Source organism: Anomaloglossus baeobatrachus, chromosome 8 (genome assembly GCF_048569485.1).
Source record: "Anomaloglossus baeobatrachus isolate aAnoBae1 chromosome 8, aAnoBae1.hap1, whole genome shotgun sequence".
In the NCBI taxonomy this organism is placed as follows: Eukaryota; Metazoa; Chordata; class Amphibia; order Anura; family Aromobatidae; genus Anomaloglossus; species Anomaloglossus baeobatrachus.
In genome coordinates this window covers 66777739-66805425 of record NC_134360.1, presented here as the reverse complement: position 1 = coordinate 66805425, position 27687 = coordinate 66777739, and the positions used below count along the sequence as shown (strand labels likewise).

The 27687-nt window shown below is 48.2% G+C and overlaps 1 protein-coding gene across 1 annotated transcript in view; it reads right to left on the bottom strand.

Moving 5' to 3' along the window:
• Positions 1 to 2252: 2252 nt before the first annotated feature.
• Positions 2253 to 27687, bottom strand: part of TMPRSS6 (transmembrane serine protease 6) — a 174147-nt gene continuing 148712 nt past the window's right edge. Inside the window, exons 16-18 of the mRNA XM_075322083.1 lie at positions 20242 to 20516; positions 14082 to 14218; positions 2253 to 3830 (exon numbers count right to left, since the gene is read on the bottom strand). Of these exons, the coding sequence (XP_075178198.1) occupies positions 3660 to 3830; positions 14082 to 14218; positions 20242 to 20516 (583 nt within the window). The 3' untranslated portion in view covers positions 2253 to 3659. The remainder of the gene's footprint in view (positions 3831 to 14081; positions 14219 to 20241; positions 20517 to 27687) is intronic.

The following is a 27687-nucleotide window of genomic DNA, read 5'->3' as shown; positions in this document are numbered from 1 at the left end:
TCCTGCACGCTTTCCGAGGTACATTCGATGAACCCGGACGTGCCACCACGGTGACCTCTTCGCTCCTCCGGCTACGCCAAGGGACCCTGACCGTCGGCCAATACGCCATCCAGTTCCGCACGCTCGCCTCTGAGCTGGGCTGGAACAATGAGGCCTTGACGGCGGCCTTTTGGGAAGGACTCTCTGGCCGCGTCAAAGACGAGCTTGCTGGCCGTGACGTTCCACGCACCTTGGACGCCTTAATATCTTTAGCCACCCGGATTGACCTCCGTTTCCAGGAGCGAACCAAAGAGGTATTCCGGGAGAAGCTACCACCCCGTCACGCCTTGTCCCCGCAGAGGCCTACCGCTCCTTTGCCCCTGCCTTCCTGTGACATGTTCCCGGAACCCATGCAAATAGACCGGCTGAGCCAAGCCGAGCAACGCCGCGCAGAGCGACTCGCCCGGGGCCTGTGTTTCTACTGCGGAAGCGGTTCTCATCTGCTCCGCTCTTGCCCGGAGAGACCAGGTAGACCCCAAGCCCAAGGGATGGTGGGAACCGCCACCCTTGGTACCGGAATTCCTTCAGTCCCGGTTACACAGACTGTCCAGGTCACGACCGAGAAGACCCAGTTCACGGCGGAGGCTCACATTGATTCGGGAGCAGCGGCTAATTTCATCCGACAAGCTACCGTGGATCGTTATCGGATACCGGTCATCCCGCTTGCAAAACCCCTCTGGTTCGCCTCCGTGGACGGAAAACAATTATACGACCCTGTCCGGTACACCACCGAACCCGTGAGACTTCGTATTGGTACCCAGCACACTGAGACTATTGCGTTCTACGTCATCCCGAGAATGACTCCTGCGCTCCTGCTGGGTCTGCCCTGGCTGCGACTACATGACCCTGACATCAGTTGGCGCTCTGGGGCAATCTCTCGCTGGAGTCCCTCGTGCCATGATACCTGCCTACAGCCTGTTCCTCGGTCCCTGTCACCTGACCCTATCATGGCACAAGAAGAGGAGAATCTGACGCAGTCCAGCGCTGTACCACAGCTCCTGGCACTTGTGCCTGTGGTGCCACCAGAACCGGAAGTGACGGCGCTCTCCAGCGTCGTTCCACCGTCCCTGACGATTGAGACTCTGATGCCAACGGCTGCCGGGGATGAGTCCCTGTCCTGTGTCCGGTCCGAGACGCCCGGGCCGGTTGTCCTCGCTGCCAGTCCTGTTTCTGACGGTCCTCCTCTTCCCGTTGCCCCCGTTGCCACTGCTGGGAGATCGGCTACGCGCCGTGCAGCTAAGAAGGCGGTACGGGGTCAGCGGTCCTTCCCCGCCTTTGCGTTGGGTCCCGATCCGGTGTCTCGATCCGGGGTGCCCCTGGGGTTCTGTGCTCGGAGGGGGGGGCTTAGAGGGGGGGGTACTGTCACGCTCCCCGTGTCCCAGCACCACTCCTTACCCACTGATCCAATCCATGTGTCCACCAGTCATGGCTGCCGCTCCCGCTCCTGCTCCCCTGAGTCATGCTCCTGGTCTCAGGAGTCTGACTTGGAGTATTGGCCTCAGGATTCTGTATAGGACCGGGCCGCGCCCACTCTCCTGGTCTTATAGGCCCAGCACACCTGCAGCAGGAAATGACATGAGGCTGTGCTGGGTATATAAGACTTGCCTTTCCATAGGGGCGTTGCCTGATCAACGTGTCCTTTAGCTTGTCTTTAGAGCTAGATGCTCAGGTCCCCTTGTGCTCTCTCCTGTGACTGTTTGTCTTTTGCTACCGGGTACCTCTGCCTGTTTCCTGCATTATCCCATAGAACTCCGTGATCTTGCTGACCCGGTTATAACCGTCCCGGCCACGTCAGTGCTCCGGCTGCCGTGTACTCTGCCACCTGGTGGCGTACTCGGTCCAGTGGATCCACCTCCTGGGCTTACCAGTCCTCTCAGCCCTGACAATATAGTAGGTGTAATAATAATATTAGCAATTACCTCCAATTAGAAATGTAGTATAGTTCTTCTGGTATAGCCATTTTTCATTGCTGCTTAGGTATCCATGGTTATGACTACAAGTAACTAACTACCTGTCACTACATAAGTGTACATAACCATGGATACCTATGCTGCAATGCCCTGTACATGAGGTAAGCGACATAGTGAATCAGAAGAACTATACTACATTTCTAATTGGAGGTATTTGCTAATATTATTATTATTACACCTAGTATATATTGGGATAGAATCTTGGAAATGGGAATACCCCTTTAACGTTTTATAGGGTTATACAAAAGAGAGTCGAGGAAGGGGCCTGCAGCACTCTGAAGAATCAGGGTGCTGCTAAGAAATGTAGTTTTAGCAGATAAGAATAGGACTCAGAAGAACTATACTACATTTCTAATTAGAGGTATTTGCTAATTTTATTATTATTATTACACCTAATAAATATTGGGATAGGATCTTGGAGATGGGAATACTCCAATAATGCATGCGCAAGGAGATTCACTTAAAAGAGGCCCTGAATATTCTGTGATAACTCTCTCTAGGATGAAGGAACCTGAACAAAGCCATGTTCATTGTGCTCCTCAGAATATGGAACTTCAAAAAACACAGAAGCGATGAGATAGGAGCCAAACATCTGTATATGGGCAGCTGAAAACCCTTTGTTACTCCCCAAAACAACTTTATGATAAAAAAAAATCGGTGAATATTGCATGAAGTCTCGGTTGCGCGTCATAGGCCTCAATTTCTTTGAGACCACTTTGACCACCAATTGCTACCTAGATATTTCTGAACAGTTTATGAACCTTCTGGATAATCGTGATTTAAGGGAAGTTTACTTCTAGAAAGATGGAGAAATGTGGCAAGGAACATGGCAGAAATTGAGTCATTTTTCGGCAACATGGTAATTACAAGGGGGCTTTGGCCACCATGGTTGCTGGACCTGACACCACCAGACCTGTTCTTTTGGGGTATGTTCAAATCTATCAAAACAAAGGTCACACTATTTAAAGAAAACTATCCAAAATGAAATTGCGGATATTCCCCCCCACCCTGATATGCTTGCCAAATACGTTACGTAACATGTCAAAATGTGTTTGGCAGAAAATGGAGATCACTTCCAGCATCACATTTAATGGAATCGATTAAGTCAAAGGATGTAAGCTAAGATGATTTATGACCATATCAAGGTTTAACTTAGATAGTCGTAAATGATCTTAGAAGACTATTCAGGAGAAGAGAGATAAGGGTTACAAACTCTGGCGACACAACAGGGCAACATAAAAGTACAGTAGTGATATCTCCGGTTACCATAAAGAATGTCCTTGGAAATTGTTTTTTTTCTATTAAATAAGCATTTTTTTCACTGGCACTAAAATTTTACTATCCACCATATAAACCCATGACGCCGCCCCTGTGTTTTACCTATTCTTCATTAATGTGGTGTATAATCGTAATCCTTTTTGGTCATAACGTCTCATTAATTCCAAATTGTGGACTCCACTCATTTCGGCCTTCATGTGTCATTGTTCTGATTTCTTGGATAATGCATTGTTATTTTTTTTAATGAGGGAACAAAATGAAAACTTTTGCTATGATTCTCTATGATCCTGGGTTTAGACGTAGTTAACGGACTTTGATCGGTCTTCAGTAGCAGGTGGAAATTCTTGACATAAAGTTAATATTATTGGAGTATTAATTCTTCGCTTGTCCTGTGACATTGTGGATCCATCCAATAAATCTAGTAGTGCGACTATACACACCATAAAACTTGGGAATGGCACAGCCTGCGCCCCAGCTTACCAAGCCAGCCTGGAACCAGTGTCCCCCTGGCTCTTTACATACAAGCGGACTGCCTGAGTCACCCTGCAATATAAGAAGTTTGTTAGTTTATACATTGGCTTCCATATATGTATATTGGGTATATATATTTTTATATATCCATGCGTGCCCTCATCATCTCCCGCCTTGACTACTGCAATATCCTCCTTACTGCTAACAGTCTTGCACCTCTTCTGTATGTCCTTAACTTTGCTGTCTGACTAAACCACCTACCTCCTATATACTCCTCCACAAAATCCCTCCCACTTCCCCAACATATCCAGTTGAAACTATCAACATTGACCTACAAAGCCATCCATAATATTTCTCCTCCATATACAGTATCTCTGAATTAATCTCCAACACATAATCTCCGGTCCGCCCGAGTCCGCCTTCTCTGCTCCACACTTGTACGTTCCTCAATTGCCTTCAAGACTTCTTCTGAGTCCAGCATTCTCTAGAATTCTGTGCTCAAACATGTCCAATTATTTGCTACATTCAGAATTTTCAGATTGAACCTGGAAACGCATCTCTTCAAGAAAGCGTACAGCCTGTAATGACCCTGATGCAACCTCAGAACCAGCGGAGCTGCTGTAAACCCCCAACCTACTGTTTCCTCCCCAAAATCCTGTAGCCAGTAAACCTGCAAGGGAAGGGTCCTCTCTTCCCTCTGTACCAGTCTGTCTATTGTAAATTCTATATGTATTCTGCCCAAGGTGAGCCATTTGCAGTCTCTGTATGGCTCTAACGTGGAATAAAACAATGTTCTAGGACATAGTGAGAACCCCCAAAAAACACTGCCTCCCTCCTGCCAGAAATTTTCTGTTTACGGTTGGCAGTATTTCAGCGGAGACCCAGATAGGCTAATCATTGACTTTCGATATTCCTCGTTACTCGCTTCGAGCTTGTCCAAGTGTCAGACCAGCTTGAATCAAGTAACAACCATTCAAAGATTTTAGTGCTCGCCCATTCTTACTTGTTAGTCTTACTGAGCCCCAAGCAGTTCGCTTGAATCGAGTAACAAGCATTTGAGCATTTTAGTGCTGGACCATCACTACTCATTAGTCTTACTCAGCACCGAGTAGTTCACTTGCATCAAGTAACAAACATTCAAGCATTTTAGTGCTGGTCTACCACTACTCATTAATCTTACCGAGCACCGAAGCTCCGAGCAATTCGCTCGGATCGAGTAACGAATATTCGAGCATTGTAGTGCTTGTCCATCACTACTCGTTAGTCTTACCAAGCACCTGAGCACCGAGCAGTTCACATAAATCGAGTAACGAACATTCAAGCATTTTAGTGGTGGTTCACCACTACTCATTAATCTTACCGAGCACCCAAGCACCGAGCAGTTTGCTCGAATCAAACAAACATTTAAGCATGTCAATTGTTTGCTGTGGAATTGCATGCGTCCTCCATAGGAAGAACACAAGCAAGAGACCGCAGCGCACGAAACCCTGATCGTGGGTACAAGCAGCTGCGTTCTCCTAACAGGGAGACGCGCGGCCCCGCAAGTCAGGACTCGCTGTATCCAGGACGCAGGGAGTCCTGATCGTGGGCACATACCTTTAGTCTTACCGAGCACCGAGCAGTTCGCTCGAATCGAGTAACAAACATTCGAGTATTGTAGTGCTGGCCCATCACTACTTGTTAGTCTTAGCGAGCATCCAAGCACCGAGAAGTTCGCTTGAATCGAGTAATGAACCTTTGTGCATTTTAGTGCTGCCCATCACTAATCCTTAGTCTTACCGAGCACCCAAGTACTGAGCGGCTAGTGCTCGCCCATCATTACCCATCACACACACTATGGTTAGTGTGACGCCCTGGCCAGGCCAGGTAGTCACAAATAGGCCCCTGCACAACACCTTCCCTCACAGGTGACATCAGCCAACCTTAAAACCCTAGTCACCCCCTTAGGGCTTGATAGACACACCAGGGGGCGGAACCAGGCGGTTGGAAGACGCTCACCTAGGAGTTTTAGACAGCCCAGGGCGGGGAAAAGTCAGATCAGTTTTAGAGTTCAGTGAGAGTGGAGGTCAGGCCTGTGTGTCAGGCCAGAGGAAAACTGACAGGTGCCAGGGTGGGAGCTCTGGTGCCTTTGGCTAGGAGGCAGACGACAGTCTCCGTCTGCAGGAGCCGGGAAGACGGCTCGGTGGAGCCGAGGTGGACCGGGACAGGGTGGTGGCCCGCCGGTACCGACCCGGGGAACCGATTCGGAAACCGGAGCACACAGGGGGGTACTCAGACCCTGAAGCTAGGTCCAGAAGCGACTGGAACTGGTTAATTAACTGATTGCGGCCAGGACTAGAGGTCCTGTCCCACGCAAAGTCCCGATTGAAGGCAACAGCCCACCGAGGGGGATAATAGACCACCTCCAGGGCTCAGAGATGCCACGGGCCAGTGTCTGCGGGCAAGGGCTCCTTAGGCCACATCCAGCCGGGAGCGGACTCTTGAAGTTGCAAGCACAGGCAGTCCACCGTTCTAAAAAAAGGTGCAGGAGAAAGGCAGAGACCACCAGCCGGTGGGGGAACCAGAACGCAGCCGGCTGCGGGCACCGACCACCATCACCTTGGTTTACCAGAGACTCATGTGTTTTCTTAATAGTGAGTACACCAGTACCCTGCGGTCGCCCATCTCCCTGCACCACCAACCCCAACGGGTCCCGGGGCCACCATACCTGCCCACGGAGGGGTTAACAACTTGCTGCACAACATCTCCCCCGGGTGCCCGTAACTGCAGCGGTGGTGTCCAATATCACCACATACCGTGGGTGGCGTCACGAACCTAGTACAGCCCAGCCCGTACATATACGTCCACCACCCCCCGACCCTTTTCATTCGGAGTGTCCTCGGGATCCCCCAGGTCCGGAGACCCTCGAGCCACCCACCAGAAGGTCCGGACCTGAGAAGCGGCAGGCTGCTGGCACGGGGGTGGCACATTAGTATTGTTCAGTTCCCTCATGGATGCATTACAAATGACTCATCCTTGATCTAAACAGAGATCTCTAAATGTGAGGCTGGAATGTATTTCCATGACGCATCTATAAGGGATAAGCAGGTTATCCTGTAAAACCCCCCCCCCGTACCATATCTACCTAAATGAAGACGAGAACCACGACTTTATTGCAGGAATGGCCACAGTTTTATTTTACCGTATATATGTATACCAAACTTGTGGCCCAACATGCCACTCAATTGTTAAACTTAACCTTATACATATATACCCGTATAACCAGAAACACCGATAGATCCGTCCGAGAGGCAAACCATCATTCCTAACCCCCCGGCCGTAACCTCCAAACCGGCCCAGAGGACCACCTCGGCCGTGACCACCCGGCCCGAGGTGAGGGGTAACAACGTTCCATCGTTAATTACCCCTACCCAGAACCTGCGGGACCTCCGCCCACAAGTTCCCATCCACTCCGAAGCCACTCCCCTTGAGCGACTTCGTACCAACAAGCCGACTGTCGGTACTCCCAACCTCTCAGACGGAGCTATCACCCCGCTGTGACAACAATAAATTAGCAACTCAACCTTGTATTCTCCTTTATTCCTCTTTTTTTTTTTTTTTTTTTTAAAAGTTCTTTTTTTTTTTTTTTTTTTTTGAAAACCATCACCTTTTCACCTTTTTTTTTTTTTTTTTTTTTATCATTTTTTTTTTTTTTTTGAACATATACATATAATTATATATCAGGGCGGGCGGGTGGGACACAAAGATCTATCGACGAAAGGGGAGGTAAACAGCACACCCCCCTCTCTTATACCTCTCCCAACACCCCACCCCTTCCTTGCTCCCCCCCAATCCCCTTACAGCTCCCTACTACCAATCCTGTACTCCCACACATCCCCCATCCTATGCAAACCTATTAACCCTTTCCTAACCTTGCACCCTCCCGATCGTCATGGGGTCCATTCACCCCTATGGGGCTCACTGCCCTTCTTGACGCATCTATAAGGGATAATCAGGTTATCCTGTAAAACACACCCCCCGTACCATATCTACCTAAATGAAGACGAGAACCACGACTTTATTGCAGGAATGGCCACAGTTTTATTTTACCGTATATATGTATACCAAACTTGTGGCCCAACATGCCACTCAATTGTTAAACTTAACCTTATACATATATACCCGTATAACCAGAAACACCGATAGATCCGTCCGAGAGGCAAACCATCATTCCTAACCCCCCGGCCGTAACCTCCAAACCGGCCCAGAGGACCACCTCGGCCGTGACCACCCGGCCCGAGGTGAGGGGTAACAACGTTCCATCGTTAATTACTCCTACCCAGAACCTGCGGGACCTCCGCCCACAAGTTCCCATCCACTCCGAAGCCACTCCCCTTGAGCGACTTCGTACCAACAAGCCGACTGTCGGTACTCCCAACCTCTCAGACGGACCTATCACCCCGCCACAGGCCGGCCAAGTGACACCCTTACTTGGCCCGGGCCCCCCACACCCCCAGTGCTTGCTCTAGGCCATCCCTCAAACCCAACATCCATAAATCCAGACCCACATCAGTCAGGTGAACCCCATCTCTCCTTAGATACTGCTCCGTGGACTCCTCCAATTCTCTATGCCGCACCACCAACCCCCCATTTCTCGCCACAAACCTGCCAATAGCCCGGTTCAGCTTGCTCCGAGCCCTATTAATACGGTCCACCGACCTCCCAAAACGCCACTGCGTCCGAGCTATAATGTCCGACCAAACGATAACTATGCCCGGGAACGCCCTCCACAAATGTAACAGGTCCAGCTTTATATCCCTTTTCAATTCCCTCGCCGACCTTACTCCCAAATCGTTCCCTCCCACATGCAAAATTAACACATCAGGGACACGATCCATACGGCTATAATAAGCCACCTCTGGGCGCACTCTACCCCAAGTCATGCCCCGAATTCCGAGCCACTTTACTCGGGCTTCCGACACCGACACTCCAAGCTGCCGACCGTCACGCCGCACATCCGCCCGTAACGCTCCCCAATACACATAGGAGTGCCCGAGGATCCACACAAGGCATGGACCTATAAAATACAAAGACCACGAATAAAAACAGCAACAGCACAAGAAATTGCCCACAAACCGGCATCTAACACCAACCTTGAATCCCCCACCCCTGACCATCACCTGACCAAGTGAGGCCTAATGTACAAACGGAACCTGGAAGACTCCCACCTCCCAATCCGCCGGATACAATCCTCACTCAAACCCCACCTGGCGGCCTCCGTTGCCGCCCCAATCCGGAAGGAGTGAGACCCGTACTCACGTGGCTCCTCCCCCACCCTTGCTAGAGCCATCTTCAGCACCGCATTGAATTGATACCGCGACAAAGCCAATCCGTCCGTATGTCTAAGAAAAACACCAGGGTAACCGCCGCGCACCTTTAAAAACTCTGACACATGTAACACTGGGCACAACTGGTGCCCCGGTAAAGCGTACAACACTACTAAGCGCCCCCGGCCCCTCTGATCCGTCTTAGAAAAACGAAGCCGACATTCCACTCTATCCTCCCCCAGCATCACATCACCCAACAGCAAACCACCCATCGCTTGCTTAGTCGGGCTGACCAATTCGCCAATACGAAAGGCCCCAAAAAACGCCAGTACAAAAGCTACCGAGAACAACACCCGCTCATAAGGAGACGAACACAACTCCCCTAAACACCCCACCAAACGCACCAACAATGGCAATGACACCGGCCGCCTACAGTCACGCGACTGAGCCCCTTTTCGAAAACCCTTCATCGCCTGTCGCACCAGAAAATCCTTAGTCGCGTCCCGAACCCCTTGCATCTGGAACAAAAAGGCCAACGCCGCCAACTTGCAACCAATCACCGAAACAGACCTGCCTTCCGAAAAATCCCCACTTATTAACATCAGTACCCCCAACACTCGACCCTGGTAACCCGACTCCATGAACTCCCTACTTTCCAACTCTGCCCATTCCTGCCACACCGCCTGATATCGGCACCAAGTAGCCTCAGACACCGATCTCCGAATTCCCTCAAAAGCTACACCGATGCCAGGTCCCACAGCCAGTTCGGGCAAGGTTCCCCCTCCGCGTCCGCTTCCGGCACCAGCTTCCTGAACCTGCAAAACTGAAACCGTGATAGCGCATCAGCCACCTCGTTGCGAATCCCAGGCACATGCCGAGCCACCACGCAAATGTTTAACTCCAAACAACGCAACACTAGATGCCTTAAATACCCCACAACCGGCGGGGATTTTGCCGACAGTGCGTTGATGGAATGCACCACCGCCATGTTGTCACAATGCATGCAAACCCTTCTTCCAGCAAAAACAGGGCCCCACAACTCCACCGCCACAATAATGGGAAACAATTCCAACAGCGCCAAATTCCTCACCAAACCTGCTTCCACCCACCGCCGCGGCCACTTTCCCACACACCAGCGCGTTTGAAAAATTGCTCCAAAACCTGTCGCCCCAGCCGCATCCGTGTACAATTCCAGCTGGCTATTGGACACCGCCTCGCTCATCCAAAGGGTCCGACCGTTGTACCGGTCCAAGAACTCCTCCCACACCAACAAATCCCCTTTCATCATTTTTGTCACTCTGACAAAGTGATTTGGAGCTTTTACCCCTGCAGTTGCGCTCGCCAGTCTCCTATTAAATATCCGCCCCATCGGCATAATGCGACAAGCGAAATTCAATTTTCCGAGCACTGACTGCAACTCCCGCAACCGCACCTTCTTGGCCTGAGACAAGAACCGCACCGACGCCTTCAAATCCAACAGCTTTCCCTCCGGCAACCGGCATTCCATTGCCAGTGTATCAATTTCGATACCTAAGAAACATAATACCGTCACCGGCCCTTCTGTTTTGTCTTTTGCCAACGGAATACCCAGGCTCCGCGCGATCCGCTCTAACGTAAACAACAACAAGGAGCAAACCGAAGAGCCCGCCGGACCCACGCAAAAGAAGTCATCCAAATAGTGAATCACCGAATGGACTCCTGCCACCTCCTTGACCACCCATTCCACAAACGTACTGAATGCCTCAAAATAAGCACACGAAATGGAACAGCCCATCGGCAGGCAACGATCCACATAGGGTGTATGTGGGATGGTGAATACTAAGAGATGAAAGCTCTCTGGATGCACCGGGAGTAAACGAAAAGCTGCTTCCACATCCGCCTTTGCCATCAGGGCCCCCCGCCCCGCTACCCTTACCAGCTCCAAGGCCCTATCGAACGATACATAACATACCGCCGACAATTCCGGTGATATCCCATCATTCACCGACAATCCCGCCGGATAAGATAAATGATGAATGAGCCGAAATTTGTTTGGCTCCTTCTTAGGTACCACCCCAAGGGGGGAAATCCGTAAATTAGAGAATGGCGGGTCCTGGAATGGGCCCGCCATCCTCCCCAACTCCACCTCCTTCTGCAGCTTTTCCTTCACCACCGCCGGATGTTCTTTTGCGGACCGCAAGTTTCCCGGGCGAAACACCGGCGCCTCAGATTCAAACGGAATCCGAAAGCCCTCTGTAAAACCACGTTCCAACAACTCCGCCGCCCGCACATCCGGATATCTACTTAAATAGGGAAGCATCGCCTCTACCCTCACTGGCGTCCTCCCTTTTTCCAGACCCCTCCCCCGCCTTTCCTTTGCCTTTCTTGAAGCACCTGGCCAGAGGGTGGGACCCTCCACATCCGGAACACTCGTGTCAGGCCCCGAACTTACACTGTCCCTCGTTATACTGCCAACAAGCTCCCTTTTTCTGTCCAGCCGAGGACCCGCCACTCGCACCCGGGCTCCCGGCACCCCCTCGAAAGGGCTGAGCCGGCGCCGTCATTAACCGCATCCACAAAGAAATATCCTTGTGGCCCCACTGGACTCCCGGCCGCAGAGCCTTCCGCTGCCGGAACTGCTCATCATATCTCAACCACCCCAAACCGCCGTATACTCTATACGCTTCCCCTATCGCGTCCATATATCCAAATAGGGCGGAACAATGCTCCGGCTCCTTTTCCCCGATCACACTGGCTAAGATAGCAAAGGCCTGTAGCCAGTTAGTAAACGTCCTTGGGATCAACCTATACCGCCGTTTTTCCTCATCCTCCTTCTCCTTTTTTGTATCACTAGGTTTCACCTTATCCAAATTAAACTTTTCCAAGGGAAGCAGGGAAAAAATTTCCACATACTCCCCCTTCCAAATCTTTTCCCTCACCTCCTTTTTTAAATGAACCCCTAACTGACCTTCAAAACACACATAAATTTCACTCCGTGCCCTATCATCCAAACGCACTACCTCATCCTCCTTTTCTTTTTCCTTTTCCGCCTCCTTACTCGCACCCACGGAAGCCGCCCCACCAGCCTCCTGTCCCGTACCTGCCGCCGAGGTCGTGTCCCCCGCCGCAACATCGCGCACCGGCGCTTCTGTCCGCACCACTTCCGTGGGGCCTACCCACGCCCCCACCGGAGCCCCAGGCCCAGTCCGACTACCCCGTTCCGCAGACAACCCCTGCAACACCCCCAAAAGCTGCCCCCAAAACTCTGGACCCGGTAAACCAGACTGCCCGACCGCACTCGCCCCCAGCGCAACGCGTCCCGCGACGGAACCCCCGCCCTCGCCCGCGCTACCCACAGCATGTAACATTTCTGTTGTCTGCTCACCAGGCTGCCGTTGAGTCGACGCCGGAACAGCCGTGCCACGATCTTCCAGCTGCCGCTCCGTCCGACCTGCCGCTGCTCCTTCTTCCTCGCTGGAGTCCGATGCGCTGCCGAAATCCTCAGGGGGGACCAGCGAGGGGACAGCCCGCACCTGGCGGCCGTCGACCCCCACGGTCACCGCACCCCGCTCGTCCGGGCGACTCCTGCTTGACCTCTTCCTTTTCTCCCGCCGTGGCGCCCTGCCGCCGTCTCTTCCCGCTGTAATCGTGATATCCTGCTGCGCCGCCCCTTCTCCTGTCGTCCTCAGTGGGCTCCCTCCCTGCCGACTGCCGGAAGGCCGTGCCGAGCTTGCTCCTCGCCGGGACCCACCCCCAGCACGCTCCTCGCCGGGGGGGGACCGTGACTACCGATCTCCTCTGTGCCTGTGGGCCACCGTACCCCTCCTCCGATCTCCTGACCTCGCCGCTCACATCCGATCCCGTCCCCCGTCCTGTTGCTCTCCCCTGCGGCCTGCAGGGAGTCTCCTCCAGCAATCCGGCACGCCGAGCGCCACCCCCAGCCGGCACATCACTGGGGGCTGCCGTCATCCATGCTCCGGTCTGGTGCTGCGCAGGCCGCGGACCGGAAGTGGGCCTCGCAGAGGCTCCGCCCACCCCCGACCCACGGGATCTCCGTCGCGGATTCCTCCCGGTGGCCGGCTGCTCCCCTAGGTTAGTTGGAGGGCTCCGCCGCTGCTCCGGAGGGTCCCCGCAGGGGCTCCTTGATCTGATTCTCCCCCTCCAGCTGGGGGAGTAGCGCTCCGGCGGTCGCGCCCGCCGAGCACGTAGCCACGGCCCGGGCGCTGGAACAGCAGGTGGCGCCGCTCCAGCCCCACAGACCGCTGCCAGCTGCTGCCTCAGGGCATCCACTCCCACGACCTCGGATGCTCCCCGCACCATCTCCAGGAGTTCAGCAAGGGCAGCCATGGCAGGAAGCAGCAGCAGCACTACGTCCTGGGACACAAAGATCTATCGACGAAAGGGGAGGTAAACAGCACACCCCCCTCTCTTATACCTCTCCCAACACCCCACCCCTTCCTTGCTCCCCCCCAATACCCTTACAGCTCCCTACTACCAATCCTGTACTCCCACACATCCCCCATCCCATGCAAACCTATTAACCCTTTCCTAACCTTGCACCCTCCCGATCGTCATGGGGTCCATTCACCCCTATGGGGCTCACTGCCCTTCTCAAGACTGGTCATTATTACTCCTGCAGCAATCAGATTCAGTAATGGTTTTACTTATTTTTTTATGGTATACTGGGTCCAGGAGACACATTAGCATTCATTATAACACCAGCATTGACTTTGACCACTGATGAGGCACAGGTATTTCCCAGTTCTGGTCCCAGTAGACGGAGATGAGACGCTTTGGTCTATACCATTTATCAAACAGACAGGTCTGCTGCTCTGGTGTAAGAGTGGGATGTGAGCAGGTTTTTAAACTCGCATGTAATAAATAGCCGGATTCCCTCTTTTCTAAACTACATTCATTAATAAATGAATACATGAAATATCAGTTTAAGGGATTTTATCGCAGTACAGTCAGGACTCAAATCCATAGATTCAAATGTCAAAGGACAAAGGTGTAACGTAATAGAGAACTAATGACGTACCAGACACGCATCTTTAGTCCCATCAGAATACCCCGCACAGAACATCCGTGGACTTATCTGATAGTGGTAGAGGTCGGAGCAGATATCATGAGAAATTAACTTAAGGTCAACCTTCAGAAGAACATCACTGGTAGGACCTAAAATACAATGTCTAGATAAGACGGGGGAGATGCAATGATAACACACTCTGCTTTATGAAGAACTACTGCTGTGCTTGGCTTGTCAGATGCTACAACATAAGCACGGATCAGCCATAGCATTAAAGGAAAACTGTCAGGTGTAATAAGACCCGAGAACCACAAGCAGTTCTGGGTGAATATTGCTAATCCCTGCCTAACTGTCCCTGCATCTACAGTAGTAGCATAGAAAAAGGAATCTTTAGAAAAAGGATTTCTAAAGATCTTTTATCGTATGCTAATAAGCGAGGGGACTAGTCCCCTGTGCGTTAGGTTCACTGGCTAGGTGGCCCCATTAGCATGTTAGCATGCCCCTGTGAGCATAATAACATGCTAATGAATGTGCAGAATCAGAGGATGATCTCACTCATTGCTGCTTCAGTTCATAGTGCACATTAACGAAACTCCAGGGTCATGCGCACTGAGCCAAAATCCAGCATCGGGTGGCAATGGCAGTGGAGAGGTGAGCGTGACCATCCTCTGATGTTGTGCATTCATTAGCATGTTAGTGTGACGCCCCTGGACTATCAGGTCGTCACAGGGTACTGCACAAGCTGCCCTTCCGTGCAGTATTCCGCCTCCCTCTTGGTTCTGGGTCCCTATCTTAATGGTGTTGCCTCCAACAGCAAATCAAATCCTAGATACACCCTGCACCACATCCACCAGGCACACCAGTGGACGGCTTGAGTGGAATAGAGTCACCCACCTGGGGGGTCAGGGAGGGGAGGTGAGGAGTGTCAGTCAGTCAGTAGAGGAGAGTGGAGTAGCGAGTAGTAAAGAGAGGAAGTCGGGAGCGGTGGCTCTTAGAGAAGCTATCTAGGTTGCAGACGGGGGTCTGGGTCTAGATGAGTCAGACCCCCGGTCGCAGGGGATTGTGGCAAGGTGCCTGGACCTGTCGAGGAGGACAGCCGGCAGCCTAGCACTGTCACCCGTCCGGGACCGAAGGCACGATGGGGTACACGGACCCTAGGTCGGGAAGTAGCTTAAGGCAACCTGACAATTCACTTGACGAGAACGGAGCCTTTATGATATGCTCCCACCTTCTCCAGAATCGGGGCACTAGCGCAACAAGGGGGATAGGACTTTCCAACCCAAAATGGTCCAGGAAATCCCAAGCGTAAGCCCTGAGAGCAAGCTCCTACACTTAGCCACAGTGCCGGCAAGTTCCATAATACTGGGCCACCAAGTTGAAGTTAAACTTAGTGCCAGGAGGCAGGTCACGGATCACCAGGCAACACTATAGGGGACGAGACTCAGATGAGCTCCCCTCAGCAGCAGCGGTACTCAGAGAATTGGTTTATCCGGTTGTCAGCATCTGCGTATGAATTGAGTGAGTACGAGTGTGACCCCTGCATCCCATGACACGCCACACCGAGTCCCGGGGCATCCCCCTGCCCGTGGAGGGCTACGACACCTTGCTGCCCCACTTCATCACCCAAGGTACTCCCAACGGCAGCGGCGCTACTCCCAAATTACCATACACCAAGGGTGGCGTCACAAACTATACATCAACTCCCCTGTAAATACCCCCTTTCATTTGAGTCGCCAAACAGCCCCCACGTCCGGAGAACCTCTAGCCACAGCGAACTTGGATCCGAGCAGCTCGGCTTCTTCCACGGGTGCGGCACATTAGCACACCCACAGGGGCATACTAACATGCTAATGGGGCCGGCTAGCAAGGAAAGCAACACCTTTGGGACTAGTCCCTGCACTCATTAGCATATGATAAAAGATCCTCAGAAATACTTTTTCTAAAGATCTCTTTACCTATTCTAGTGTATACAGGGACAGTTAGGCAGGGATTAGCAATCAGCACCCAGAAATGCTTGTGGTTCTGGCTGCATATTGGACCTAACAGATTCCCTTTAAACCACTTGCCCAATAGAACACACACAAAAAAAAAAATCAAGCACTGACCCTGCTCCATCAACAGAAAAATAAAAAAGTTACGGAGACACAAATCACATTTTTTTTTACCAACTTTTATTTTATTTCCACTACTAGAGGACGAGCTTATAGGTGATGGCAAGGATTTTAGTCTTTTTCCCTAGGGCCTAATAGGGTCATCTCAATGATGGATGTCTGAGGACCCTGCCTGAAGGAGATGTTCCTTGTACCCTGGCTCCAATGGATCTGGTGAAACCACTCTATTTCCTTTAAGAAAAAAGGAATTATATACCTGTGATTGACGATACCACTATACTGACCGCTGTCACTGTGGAATTTATTATTATTTATCTTTATTGTGTTTCTTCCTCTCTTTTCATTTTTATTGGATGACCACTGTCTATCCTTGAAGAAGGAATGTACACTTTATTTTGTTTACTGTTTTGTTTGTTCGTTATGTTTTTTCTTGGAGGAATATTTAAATGTATTTAATGTCTGGTGGCTCCTTAGGGTATGTACAAACTGTGTACTAAGACATTATCCTAGGTTATTGTGTCTTTTTTTGACCAAGCGAAACTTTTTGTCATCCCTGGAGCTTTGTGTTATATTTATGTGTCCTACGGGACATTAAACTTTTATTCAATATATATATTAAAAGTTAATTTTTATTCATCTGGAGATTATTTGAATAACACTATTTGTATTATTCAGTTTTGCGCTGTATAATCTTTTTCCACTAGTAGGACACATTAAGGCCACATGCACACATTGAGTATTTGGTGATTTTTTTACCTCAGAAATTGAAAGTCAAAACCAGGTGTGGGCGAAATATTTTTTAGAAGTGGTGCCCGTGTTTCTATTATACTTTTCCTCTGATTGTTCCCCTTCTGGTTTTGACCTAAAAAATGTCTGAGATAAAAACTCACCAAATAATTGTGTGCATGAGGCCTTATGTGTTGAGTATTTGGTCAGTATTTTATACCAGTATTTGGAAGCCAAAACCAGGAGTGGAATAATCAGAGGAAAAGTATAAGGCTAAGGCTAGGTTCACACTTCCGTTAAATTGTATCAGTCACAATCCGCTGCTCTGGTAAACAACGGAATCCATTTAGCGGATTCCGTTGTTCCCATAGACTTGTATGAGCGGCGAATTGTGACTGATGATGCTGCGTTGCACAGTCCGCCCGACTGATCAGTCATGGGATCAGTCGTGGAACGACTGACCGCGGGGTGGAAGGAACGCAGCCTGTAACGTTTTTTGAGCAGCGCAATCCGTAGGATTTCTCTGCGCATGCTCTCTCTGGTTCCCTGCACCCGTAACCAGGATACACATCGGGTTACCAAGCAATGCGCTTTGGTTAGTTACCCGATATTTACACTGGTTACGTGTGCAGGGAGCCAGCGCTAAGCGGTGTATGCTGCTAACCAGTGTAAATATCGGGTAACCAAGGTAAGTGCTTTGCTTTTAGTTACCCAATATTTACCCTGGATACGTGTGCAGGGAGGCCGACACTTCCCCGCTCGGCTCCGCCCCCTCCCGCACTCGGCATGTACACACACACACACACACACACACACTCACCTGTCCCTAGCCCTGCAGTCCCCGCGGCACTGACGTCCTCAGCGCTACAGCCCCGCTCGGCTCCGCCCCCCTCGAACTCCGCCCCCCTCGCGCTCCACCCCCTGCACACAACGGAGTCCGACAATGAATTCTGTTCTTTGTCATCCGTTGTACAACGCATCAGTCACATGCGTTAAGCAACGCATGTGACTGATGCAAAACAACGGAAATGTGAACCTAGCCTTTGATGCATCTTTGGTGCGTTTTTGACATCACAAAGACGCACCAAAATGCATGCATTTCCTTCCTCCAGCAAAGTCTATGAGATTTCGATGTCCACACTGGGCATCTTTTGTTGGCTGCATCTTGGCTGTGTTTTTGAAGATTCATCCAAGATGCAGCATGTCAATTATTTTTGCGTTTTTGCAGCGTTTTTGAACCCTTCCAGTCAATAGATTTGACTTAAAAACGCATTGGGCAAAAATGCAGCAAAAACGTGATGCGTTTTTGCTGCGTTTTTGGGGCATTTTCAGTGCATTTTTGATGCACTCAAGATGCACTGGCAAAAAGAAGCCACGTACGAACATAGCCTAAAAGAAGCACGGGCACCACTTCTGTATTTATCACCCACTACAAATAATGGCTACAAATACTGAGGTAAAAACTCTCCAAATACACAACGTGTTCACTTGGCCTTACACAATCAGTATTTGGTCAATATTTTATCTCAGATTAAGCCAAAACCGGGAGTGGAACAGTCAGAGGAAAAGTATAATTGAAACACGGCATCACTTCTGTATAATTCACCCACTCCTGGTTTTGGCTACAAATACTGAGGTAAAAAACTCACCAAATACTGAATGTGTGCACGTGGCCTTAGACATTCAGTATTTGGTGAGTTTTTTACCTCAGCATTTGAAGCCAAAACCAGAAGTGGAACAATCAGAGGAAAAGAAGAATAGGAACACGGGCACCACTTGTGTATTTTATACCTACTCCTGGTTTTGAATTACAAATTCTGAGGTAAAAAACTCACCAAATTCTCAATGTGTTCACATGGACCTACATGTGGAGTATTCGGTGAGTTTTTTACCTTAGTATTTGTAGCCAACACCTGGAAGTATAAGGCTGGGGTCGCACAAGCACATGGCATCCGATGCGAGTTACATGAGATGCGATATGTTAATAACCCTCGGCTCCCGCTGTGCTGCGAGTATAAGCCAAGTGTCATGCCACTGTGATCCAATCCTGCGATCGGATCACAGCTGCGGAGGAGATAGGGAGGGATTAATCTCTTTAACTCCTCCATTGCCAGCTGATGCGATTATTGCACTGCACTCCTGTGTCATCCAAGTGCAGTGCGATATTTCACTCACACCCATAGACTTGTATGGGTGCGAGTGAATACAGATCAGATTCCACCCGCAGCATGCTGCGACTATTTCCTCGGTCTGATTAGGGCTGAGAAAATAATTGCAAAAGGGGACGGCACCATAGAGTAACATTGGTCTCAGTGGAATGCGATTTTTTATCACATTCCACTCAGGCTGTTTTACTCGCTGTGTATCCTAGGCTTAATAGAAACATGGCACCACTTCTGCATTTTTTTCCCACTCCTGGTTTTGACTTAGGCCAGAGTCACACTTGCGAGTGCCTCGCGTGTAACTCACGCGAGTCTCTCATTGAATCACCCGGCGCGGACTCACACTCTCCGGACAGGACCGTCTCAGCTGCGTAGACATACATGCAACCAACCCGCTCCTGTCAGGAGAGTGCAAATCCATACCGGGTGATTCAATGAGAGACTCGCACGAGTTACACGCGAGGCACACGCAAGTGTGACCCTGGCCTTACAAATACTGAGGTAAAAAACTCACCAAATACTGAACGTGTGCATGTGACCTTAATGTATCCCAGTAGTGCCAAAAAAGTTGGTAAAAAAATATGATTTGGGTCTCTGTAAATTTTTATTTTTCTGTAAAATACAGACCAAATAATGATCTTGTGAACGTGGCCTTAAAGTTAAAAAATAAATGAAACAAGTTTGACATCCATGTAATCGTACTTATTTGGAAAATCATGTTGCCGGGTCATTTTTACCACACAATAAAAGTTCTACAAATAAGAGTTTAAAAAAAATGGTGGTTTTTTTCACCCAAAAAACTGATGCAGATTTGTCACAAATCTGCTTGCCTATCTTTATACCAGCAAAGTCAATGAGAATTCTTAAGTGCTGTGCACATGTTGCTAATTTTTTCCTTGCAGATTTGGTGCAGAAAATAATCTGCCGCATGTCAATTGTTGGTGCATTTCTGTATGCGTTTTTTTTTTTAGCCATTGACTCCATTACGAAAAACGCATGGCACAAAAACGTAACACAAAACGCATGAAGAAAATGTCTGCACCAAATACTCAACGTGCGCACATTGCCTAATACTGATATGTTAACAAAAAAGTGAATAAGTTAAGACTCTTGGAAACTGCAAAAATGAAAAATTAGCAACGGAGGCATGGGGTTAACACATGCATGACTTACCATTCTCGTTTGCTGCTCCCCAACCTGCCAACCAACATGTTGAACCAGTAGGGAAATGGTGGGTACTGGAAGGAAGACAAATAGGTTGGACATGTGGAGAAGTGAGAGGAACAGGATGGTCCAGCTGGACAAGGGCTATGTCGTAGTCATGCGTGTCCTGATCGTGGTAAGGATGGATGATCAGCTGTGTAACTTTGAATGCCATCTCCTTTTGGCTACTCCTGCTGAGGTCCACTTTTCCCAAAATTACTGTCCAAACTTCAGGAGTGGAGACACTGAAATGTTCAGATAGAGTAGACAATACAGAGATGAATAAATGTAACATACGAGTGTAGAGAAATGTGAGAATAAGCCTACGTTCATAAGTCCAGTAGTTATTTCCATTTTTGAACTTTTTTGTGATGACAAAAACGAAAATAACATTGCTCTACACCAGGGGTCTCAAACTCGGACGCACTTTTATGTGCGGATTTACGGTCAGCACACAAAAAAAGTAATTTGGGGGGCCACGTTCATTGCAGAACAAAGTGACATTTTTATTAGTACCATATGTTTTCTTCTCTACACCTTTTGAATCACTGTTTCTGAGCATTTTTTGTTTGTTTATTATAACAAAATTGCCCCCCTTTTTTTTTTTTAAATATGCATTTATATAAAAAAACAAACACATTTTTCATGGTAAAAAACCCCTCATGTTTCTCATCCCTTTCTTGTAAGTAATATACTTTTACAATTAGCACCATATTGTAATTTTGGCCAACATCTTTTAGTAATGTCCCCCATACTGTTCCCCTTCTTGAGGTGATGTTTAAATTCTGATCCCCATCCTGTATTAATGTGCCCCCTCCCTGTCCCCTTTTACAAATGTGCCTCACCTTTATCCCCATCCTGTAGTAATATGCCCATCCTTGTACCCTTTTACTAATGTGCCCCATCCTTGTCGCCATCCTGTGGCAATGTGTCCATGCAGGTCCTCTTCTTGTAGTAATGTCCCCTTTACTGATCCTCTTCTTGTACCAATGTCCCATCCTAGTCCCCCATTCTACACACACACACACACACACACACACACACACACACACACTAGCAATATCCTGGTCCAATATTGTGACATTACACTCACACACACAGACAGAAACACTAGCAATGTCCCATCCCATCCTGGTCCCGTGTTGTGCCATTACACACACACACCACATGTACACACACACACACACACACACACACACACACACTCTTCTAACCTATCCTCCGTTCCCTCGGTGTCCTCTTCTGCTTCATGTGGCCCACAGGCACAAGTCCTTCTTGATGATCGTGGCTGCTGTCAGAGCTTCATCAAACATTCAGATGAACATTTTGTTGCCGCCGCACAGAGTCAAGCGCTCTCTGCACTTCTCCAACAGTGGCCGCCGTTCAATCACATGCAAGCAGGTGACGTTATACGCATCAGCTGTTTGCCTCTAATTGGCCAGCAGCCGCCATTGAACTAGTTATGAAGAGAGAGCTACACTCTGCGCAGCGGCGGTAAAACATTAATCAGAAATATAGCAGTGAGCAGGGATGACTGCGGCCTCTGCAGCGGCTGCGATAGTCAAATGGGGTATGTACCTGTGGGCCGCAAGAAGCAGTCTGAGGGGCCGAATGCAGCCCGCAAGCCGCGTATTTGAGACCTCTGCTCTACAGTATCCATTCATTTAAATGGGGACAAAAATGTAAAATGTCTTCAGTTTCACTGTAATCTGTCACGCTTGCCTGGTGTGACAAGGGTGGCGGGGGGGGCCATCAGACCTACGTGCTTCTGATGCACAACAAAAACACAACCAACAAAGGGGAAACCAGGGACACAATAACACCTGGGGTCCTGGAACTAGTGAGAGGGGTAGGTGGGACACTTTCTATCCTCACCTGCAGCTATCCCTACTCTCCTAGACAGTCCCTATACAGTCTCCACAACTGTCGCAGAGTGGGAACCTGAGACCCTAAGAAAACCCTATACATGCTCTGGCTAGTGAAGGGCAGGTGAGGTTCACTAGACCCCACTACTGCACTAACAAGACACAAGGTAAAGTAAGACAAACAGGGGGGAAAAGCAACAAGAAGGATAAAGCCTGAGCACAGGAAACCTCTAAAACAGAATCTTCCTCCAAGGCGGCCAGAGAACAAATGAGTTTGTATCTTCAGCAAGGATTTCTAGGAAGACACCACTATTTAAACCTGAAGGGGTGTGGCTACAAAGCAGTTGCAGGTGAAACACTCAGCTAGGAACTGCTGGCCAAAAAAACTGATATTAACTCCTGATGTACTGAAAGAAATTAAACCACTTTTTAATGAAGAGTCCCAGATGAAAATGAGGGATCCAAACTCAGAATTTGTCACCAGTCTCCAAAAATAGAGAGACAACCGTGACATAATCATGGAGTGCGCTGGAGGTCACTATTCAATGTAAGTCGATGAGAGCTTCGTTCGACATGATAACGACCCCAAACACATCTCCAAGATGACCACTTGCTAAAGAAACTGAGGGCAAAGATGCTGGACTGGCCAAGCATCTCCAGACCTAAACCCTATCAAGCATCTGTGGGGTATCCTGAAATGGAAGGTGGAGGAGCGCAAGGTCTCTAACATCCACCATTTCCATGATGCCATCATGGAAGATGAAAAGGATCCAGCAGCTTCTGTGACGTTCCAGTGAACTCCATGCCCAAAAGAGTTAAGCCAGCGCTGAAAAATAATGGTGGCCACACAAAATATTGACAGCTTGTGCACAATTTGGTCATCTTCACTTAGGGGTGTACTCACTTTTGTTGCCAGCGGTTTAGACATTAATGGCTGTGTGCTGAGTTATTTAGAGGGCACCAAATTTACCCTGTTATACAAGCTGCACACTGACACTGTAAATTGTATCAAAGTGTCAGATCTTCAGTGTTGTCCCATGAAAAGATATAATAAAATATTTACAAGAATGTGAGGGGTGTACTCACTTTTGTGATATACTGTCTGTCAAGTCAAATGTATGAAGCCCAATGTTCGAGCTGTGATGACCTCTGTCTTCATCACTGTGCTCTTAGGTTGTACGTTATTTGAAGGGGCAGTTCAGGACTTTTTAGTTTTGATCTTATAAATATTTAACGGGTTCATTCATTTTTGATAACTGTCATCAGGAAGTTCTAAGGTCGTTACATTAAATATTCTCCTGAATACAAATTGGACTTCAGATTTAGAAAAAAAAACATGGTCTAAGACTCTAAAGGAAAGGAAAGAATGTCTATTTCTGTTTTTCGAAAATGTCACCCAGATTATGAGTCACATCTCCGAGCTGGAGAATAAAGCCAAAATGTTATGGATATATCCATTTAATAATTCTTACAATGTATACAGTTTATTAAATGAGACCTTTTCCTTTCTACATTCAAATGCAGCAAAAAAAAAAAAAAAGATTAAAAAAAATCCCAAAAAAAGGCAAAATCTGCAAATAATAACAAGGGAGTATGTGATCAGAAATGAGCTTCGATAATTGTGCCTATTTAAATATGTAGCTTACTACTATCACCAGACTTCTCCAAGATCGTTGGGAGAAGTTGCTCTTGTAGAATGATTAGATCCCATTCTTTATTCTTGGTGATGTTCTTAGGCAAAATTGTGAATAAAGGGCGCTTTACACGCTACAATATATCTTACAATGTGTCGGCGGGGTCACGTCGTAAGTGACGCACATCCGGCATCGTAAGGTACATTGTAGTGTGTGACAGCTACGTGCGAATGCGATTGAATGGTAAAACGTTCATCGCATACACGTCGTTCAAGTCCTAAAAATTGAACATCAGGTTGTTCATCGTACCCGGGGTAGCACACATCGCAGTGTGTGACACCCCGGGAACGATGAACAGATCTTACCTACATCCTGTGGCTCCCGCCGGCAATGCGGAAGGAAGGAGGTGGGCGGGATGTTTATGTCCCGCTCATCTCCGCCCCTCCGCTTCTATTGGCCGGCTGCCGCTGTGTGACGTCGATGTGACGCCGAACGTCCCTCCCACTCCAGGAAGTGGATGTTCGCCGCCGACATCGAGGTCGTATGGATGGGTAAGTACGTGCGACAGGGGTTATTCGTTTGTGCGACACGTTCAACAAATTGAGCATGTCACACATACGATGGGGGCGGGTACGATTGCATACGATATCGTATGCTGGATCGTATGGTGTAAAGCAGGCTTAAGCCGGGCCCTCTTCATGGATGAGAAGTCTCCACACATGAATGGTCTCAGCATGCTTTACTGTTGACACACACAGGACTCATGGGAGTACTCACTTTTTCTGATCCGGACAATTATTCCTGAGGATTTACCAGACAGTGTAACAGGGGCTTTATGATAGGAAATAATTTTACCCCAGTGGTGTAATCCTAATGGTGGCAGATCATGTGGCTGTTATGGGGCCCGTGAGTCAGGGGGGACCCGGTGCCAGTGGCGGCACTGGGCCCCCCTTTCTCCCTTCTATCATCACAGTTTCACAGATGCTAATAGAGTTGAAATTATTGATGAAAGAGGGCGCACTCCGCTGTCCGCTGATGCTACGTCCTCCATCATTCTCCCTCAGCGTCTGAGATCTGACGGCTCAGCGCAGTGAGTGAGATGATGTCACTACTGTGTGCCCGCTGTGCTAAGATGTGCGGAGCTGCAGAACACTGGAGCAGCGGAAGACCGGTGAAATCAGTGAGAACACTGGTGGCTACAGGACTGCAAGGTGTGCATTATACAATATGGAGGACTATGGGGAATGCATTCTATTATATGAAGGACTATAGGGATACATTATAATATATAGAGGAATATAGTGAGTGAAAATGTAATATTTGGAGGGCTATGGAGGGTGCATTATAATATATGGAGGACTATGAGGGGTGCACTATATATGAAGACTATGGGGGATCTATTATAATATATGGAGGACAATGAGGTGCATTATACGATATGGAGGACTATGTAGTGCATTGTATGATATGGAGGACTATGAGCTGCGCTATACAATATGGAGGACTATGGGGTTCATTACACGAAATGGAGGACTATGCAGTGCATTATAATATATGGAAAATTATTGGGGTGCATTAAATTATATGGGGGACTATGGGGTGTATTGTATTATATGGACTTGGGGGGTGCATTATACTCGAAAGAGTACTATGTAGAGATCGCACATCCCCCATACTTTAAAACTCTCTGCCACAACATATCAGAGTCTCACCTATCATGGAAACCTTCAAAAGGAACCTGAAGATCCACCTCTTCCGACAAACCTACAACTTGCAGCACCCCTCAGTCCACCATAGTGCCGCACAACCACTTCCACCCTCACCTACTGTATCCTCACCCATCCCCTTTAGACTGTGAGACCCCACTTGTAGGGTCCTGTCTCCTCCTGTACCTGTCTGTGCCTTGAAATTTTCATGATTATTGTACTTGTCTATGTATGCCCCTTTCTCAATGTAATGCGCCATGGAATAAATGGCGCTATGATAAGGAATAATAATAATGATTATACTATATGGAGGACTATGGAGATCCATTATACTACATAAAAGACTATGTGGGGCCAATTATACTATATGAAAGGCTATGTGGGAGCCATTATAATATTTGGAGGGCTTTGTAGAGGCCATTATGCTATTTGGAGGGCTATGAGGGATACTTTATACAAGGCTATTTGAGGGCCATTATACTGTATGCAAGTAATTGTACAGTGTCAAGGTTTGTGTGAGGTCCATCATACTGTGTGGGAGCTATTACACTGTATGGAGGGTTAGAGGGGGCCATTATACAGTGTGAAGAGGTGTGTGGCCATTATACTATATGGAGGGCTGTGCGGGGTTCACAGTTGGGGGAATCATACTGTGTTGGGGTCACCATACTTTGCCGGGGTAGTTAACGGTGGGTACAGTAGGGTCACCATACTGTGCAAGTGGAGGGTACTGTAGAGGAATTCACTGTAGGGGTATCATACAGTGTCTGTGGGGCACTTTTGTTGGTGTCATACTTGATAGGTGCAATGAAAGTAGAATCTAGGGGCTTCAATAGGAGGAAAATTACTTTGTAAGGGCTGTAAAGTTGTGAGATATGTCCTTATATGACCCAATCGGATATTATTTTTTTTGCGGGGGGGGGGGCAATTAAAAATTTTGCTTTGATACACCATAATTTCTATATATACACCCTTGCCCAGTAAAATCCCTTAGCTTATTACAAAGTTATTTTCTCTGATGAAGCCTCCTTCAGAATGTCTGGAAAATATGGAAGAATGGCTTTCCGGAGAATAGGTGAGTGCTTCTGTGAGTCCTGTGTCTGCCAAATGTGAAGAATCCTGAGACCATTCATGTGTGGAGGTTTTTCATCCATGGAGGGGGACTCATTCACAATTTTGCCTAAGAACATTACCAGGAATAAAGAATGGGATCTAATCATCCTCCAAGAGAAACTTCTCTCAATGATTCAAGAAAATGTGATGATTGGCGATGATTATTCCAACATGATGGAGACCATTCATGAGGCAAAAGTGCTAAGTGGCTCGGTGAACAAAACATTGACATTTTGGGTCCATGAGCAGGAAACTCCCCAGATCTCACTCCTATTGAGAATCTGTGGTTAATCCTCAAAAAGTTGGTGGAAAATCAAAAACCCTGAAATTTTGATAAACTCCAAGCACTGATTAGGTAAGAATGGGTTGTTATTAGGGATGATCAAATACTTCGATTATGCGGCTTCGCGAATATTTTCTGAATACCTCGCCGCTATTCAACTATTCGCGGATATTCTATGCGCAATGTAAGTCTATGGGAAACCCGAATAACAACTATTCGGAACTATTTGGGCTTCCCATAGACTTACATTGCGCATCGAATAGTCGAATAGCGGCAAGGTACTCGGAAAATATTCGCGAAGCCGAATAATCGAAGTATTCAATCATCCCTAGTTGTTATCAGTCAGGATTTGGACCCAGTTGTCTAGGCAAAGGGCAGAAGACTTGAAAAATAAGGCTCCGTTCCCATGATGAGTATTTGGTGAGTTTTTGATGTTGCAGATTTTCTGCAGCATTCTGCATCTATTGGTTAAATTACATTATTTGTGTTTTTTCATTATGTTTTGAGTGCAATTTTATTGTTTTTTTGATGATACGGTTTTTGTCTCTTTTTGGTATGTTATGTTTTAAATAAAGCTGCTTTGTTTTTGATACTTCCTAGTATATTGGCTTTGACAAAACTTACACGGAAATGTTGATTTTGTGCTTTTCTACAGCAGAACTGCTCTAAAAGCACATTTGCATTTTTTGACCTCCAAATTTTTTGCATCTATTGCATTCCTATGAGGAAAACCGGGACATAAAACTCTGCGTACCCGCAAGAGAAATTGTGGATTTCAGATACACTCAGCTGGTCAGTTTACGCATTGTTAAAAA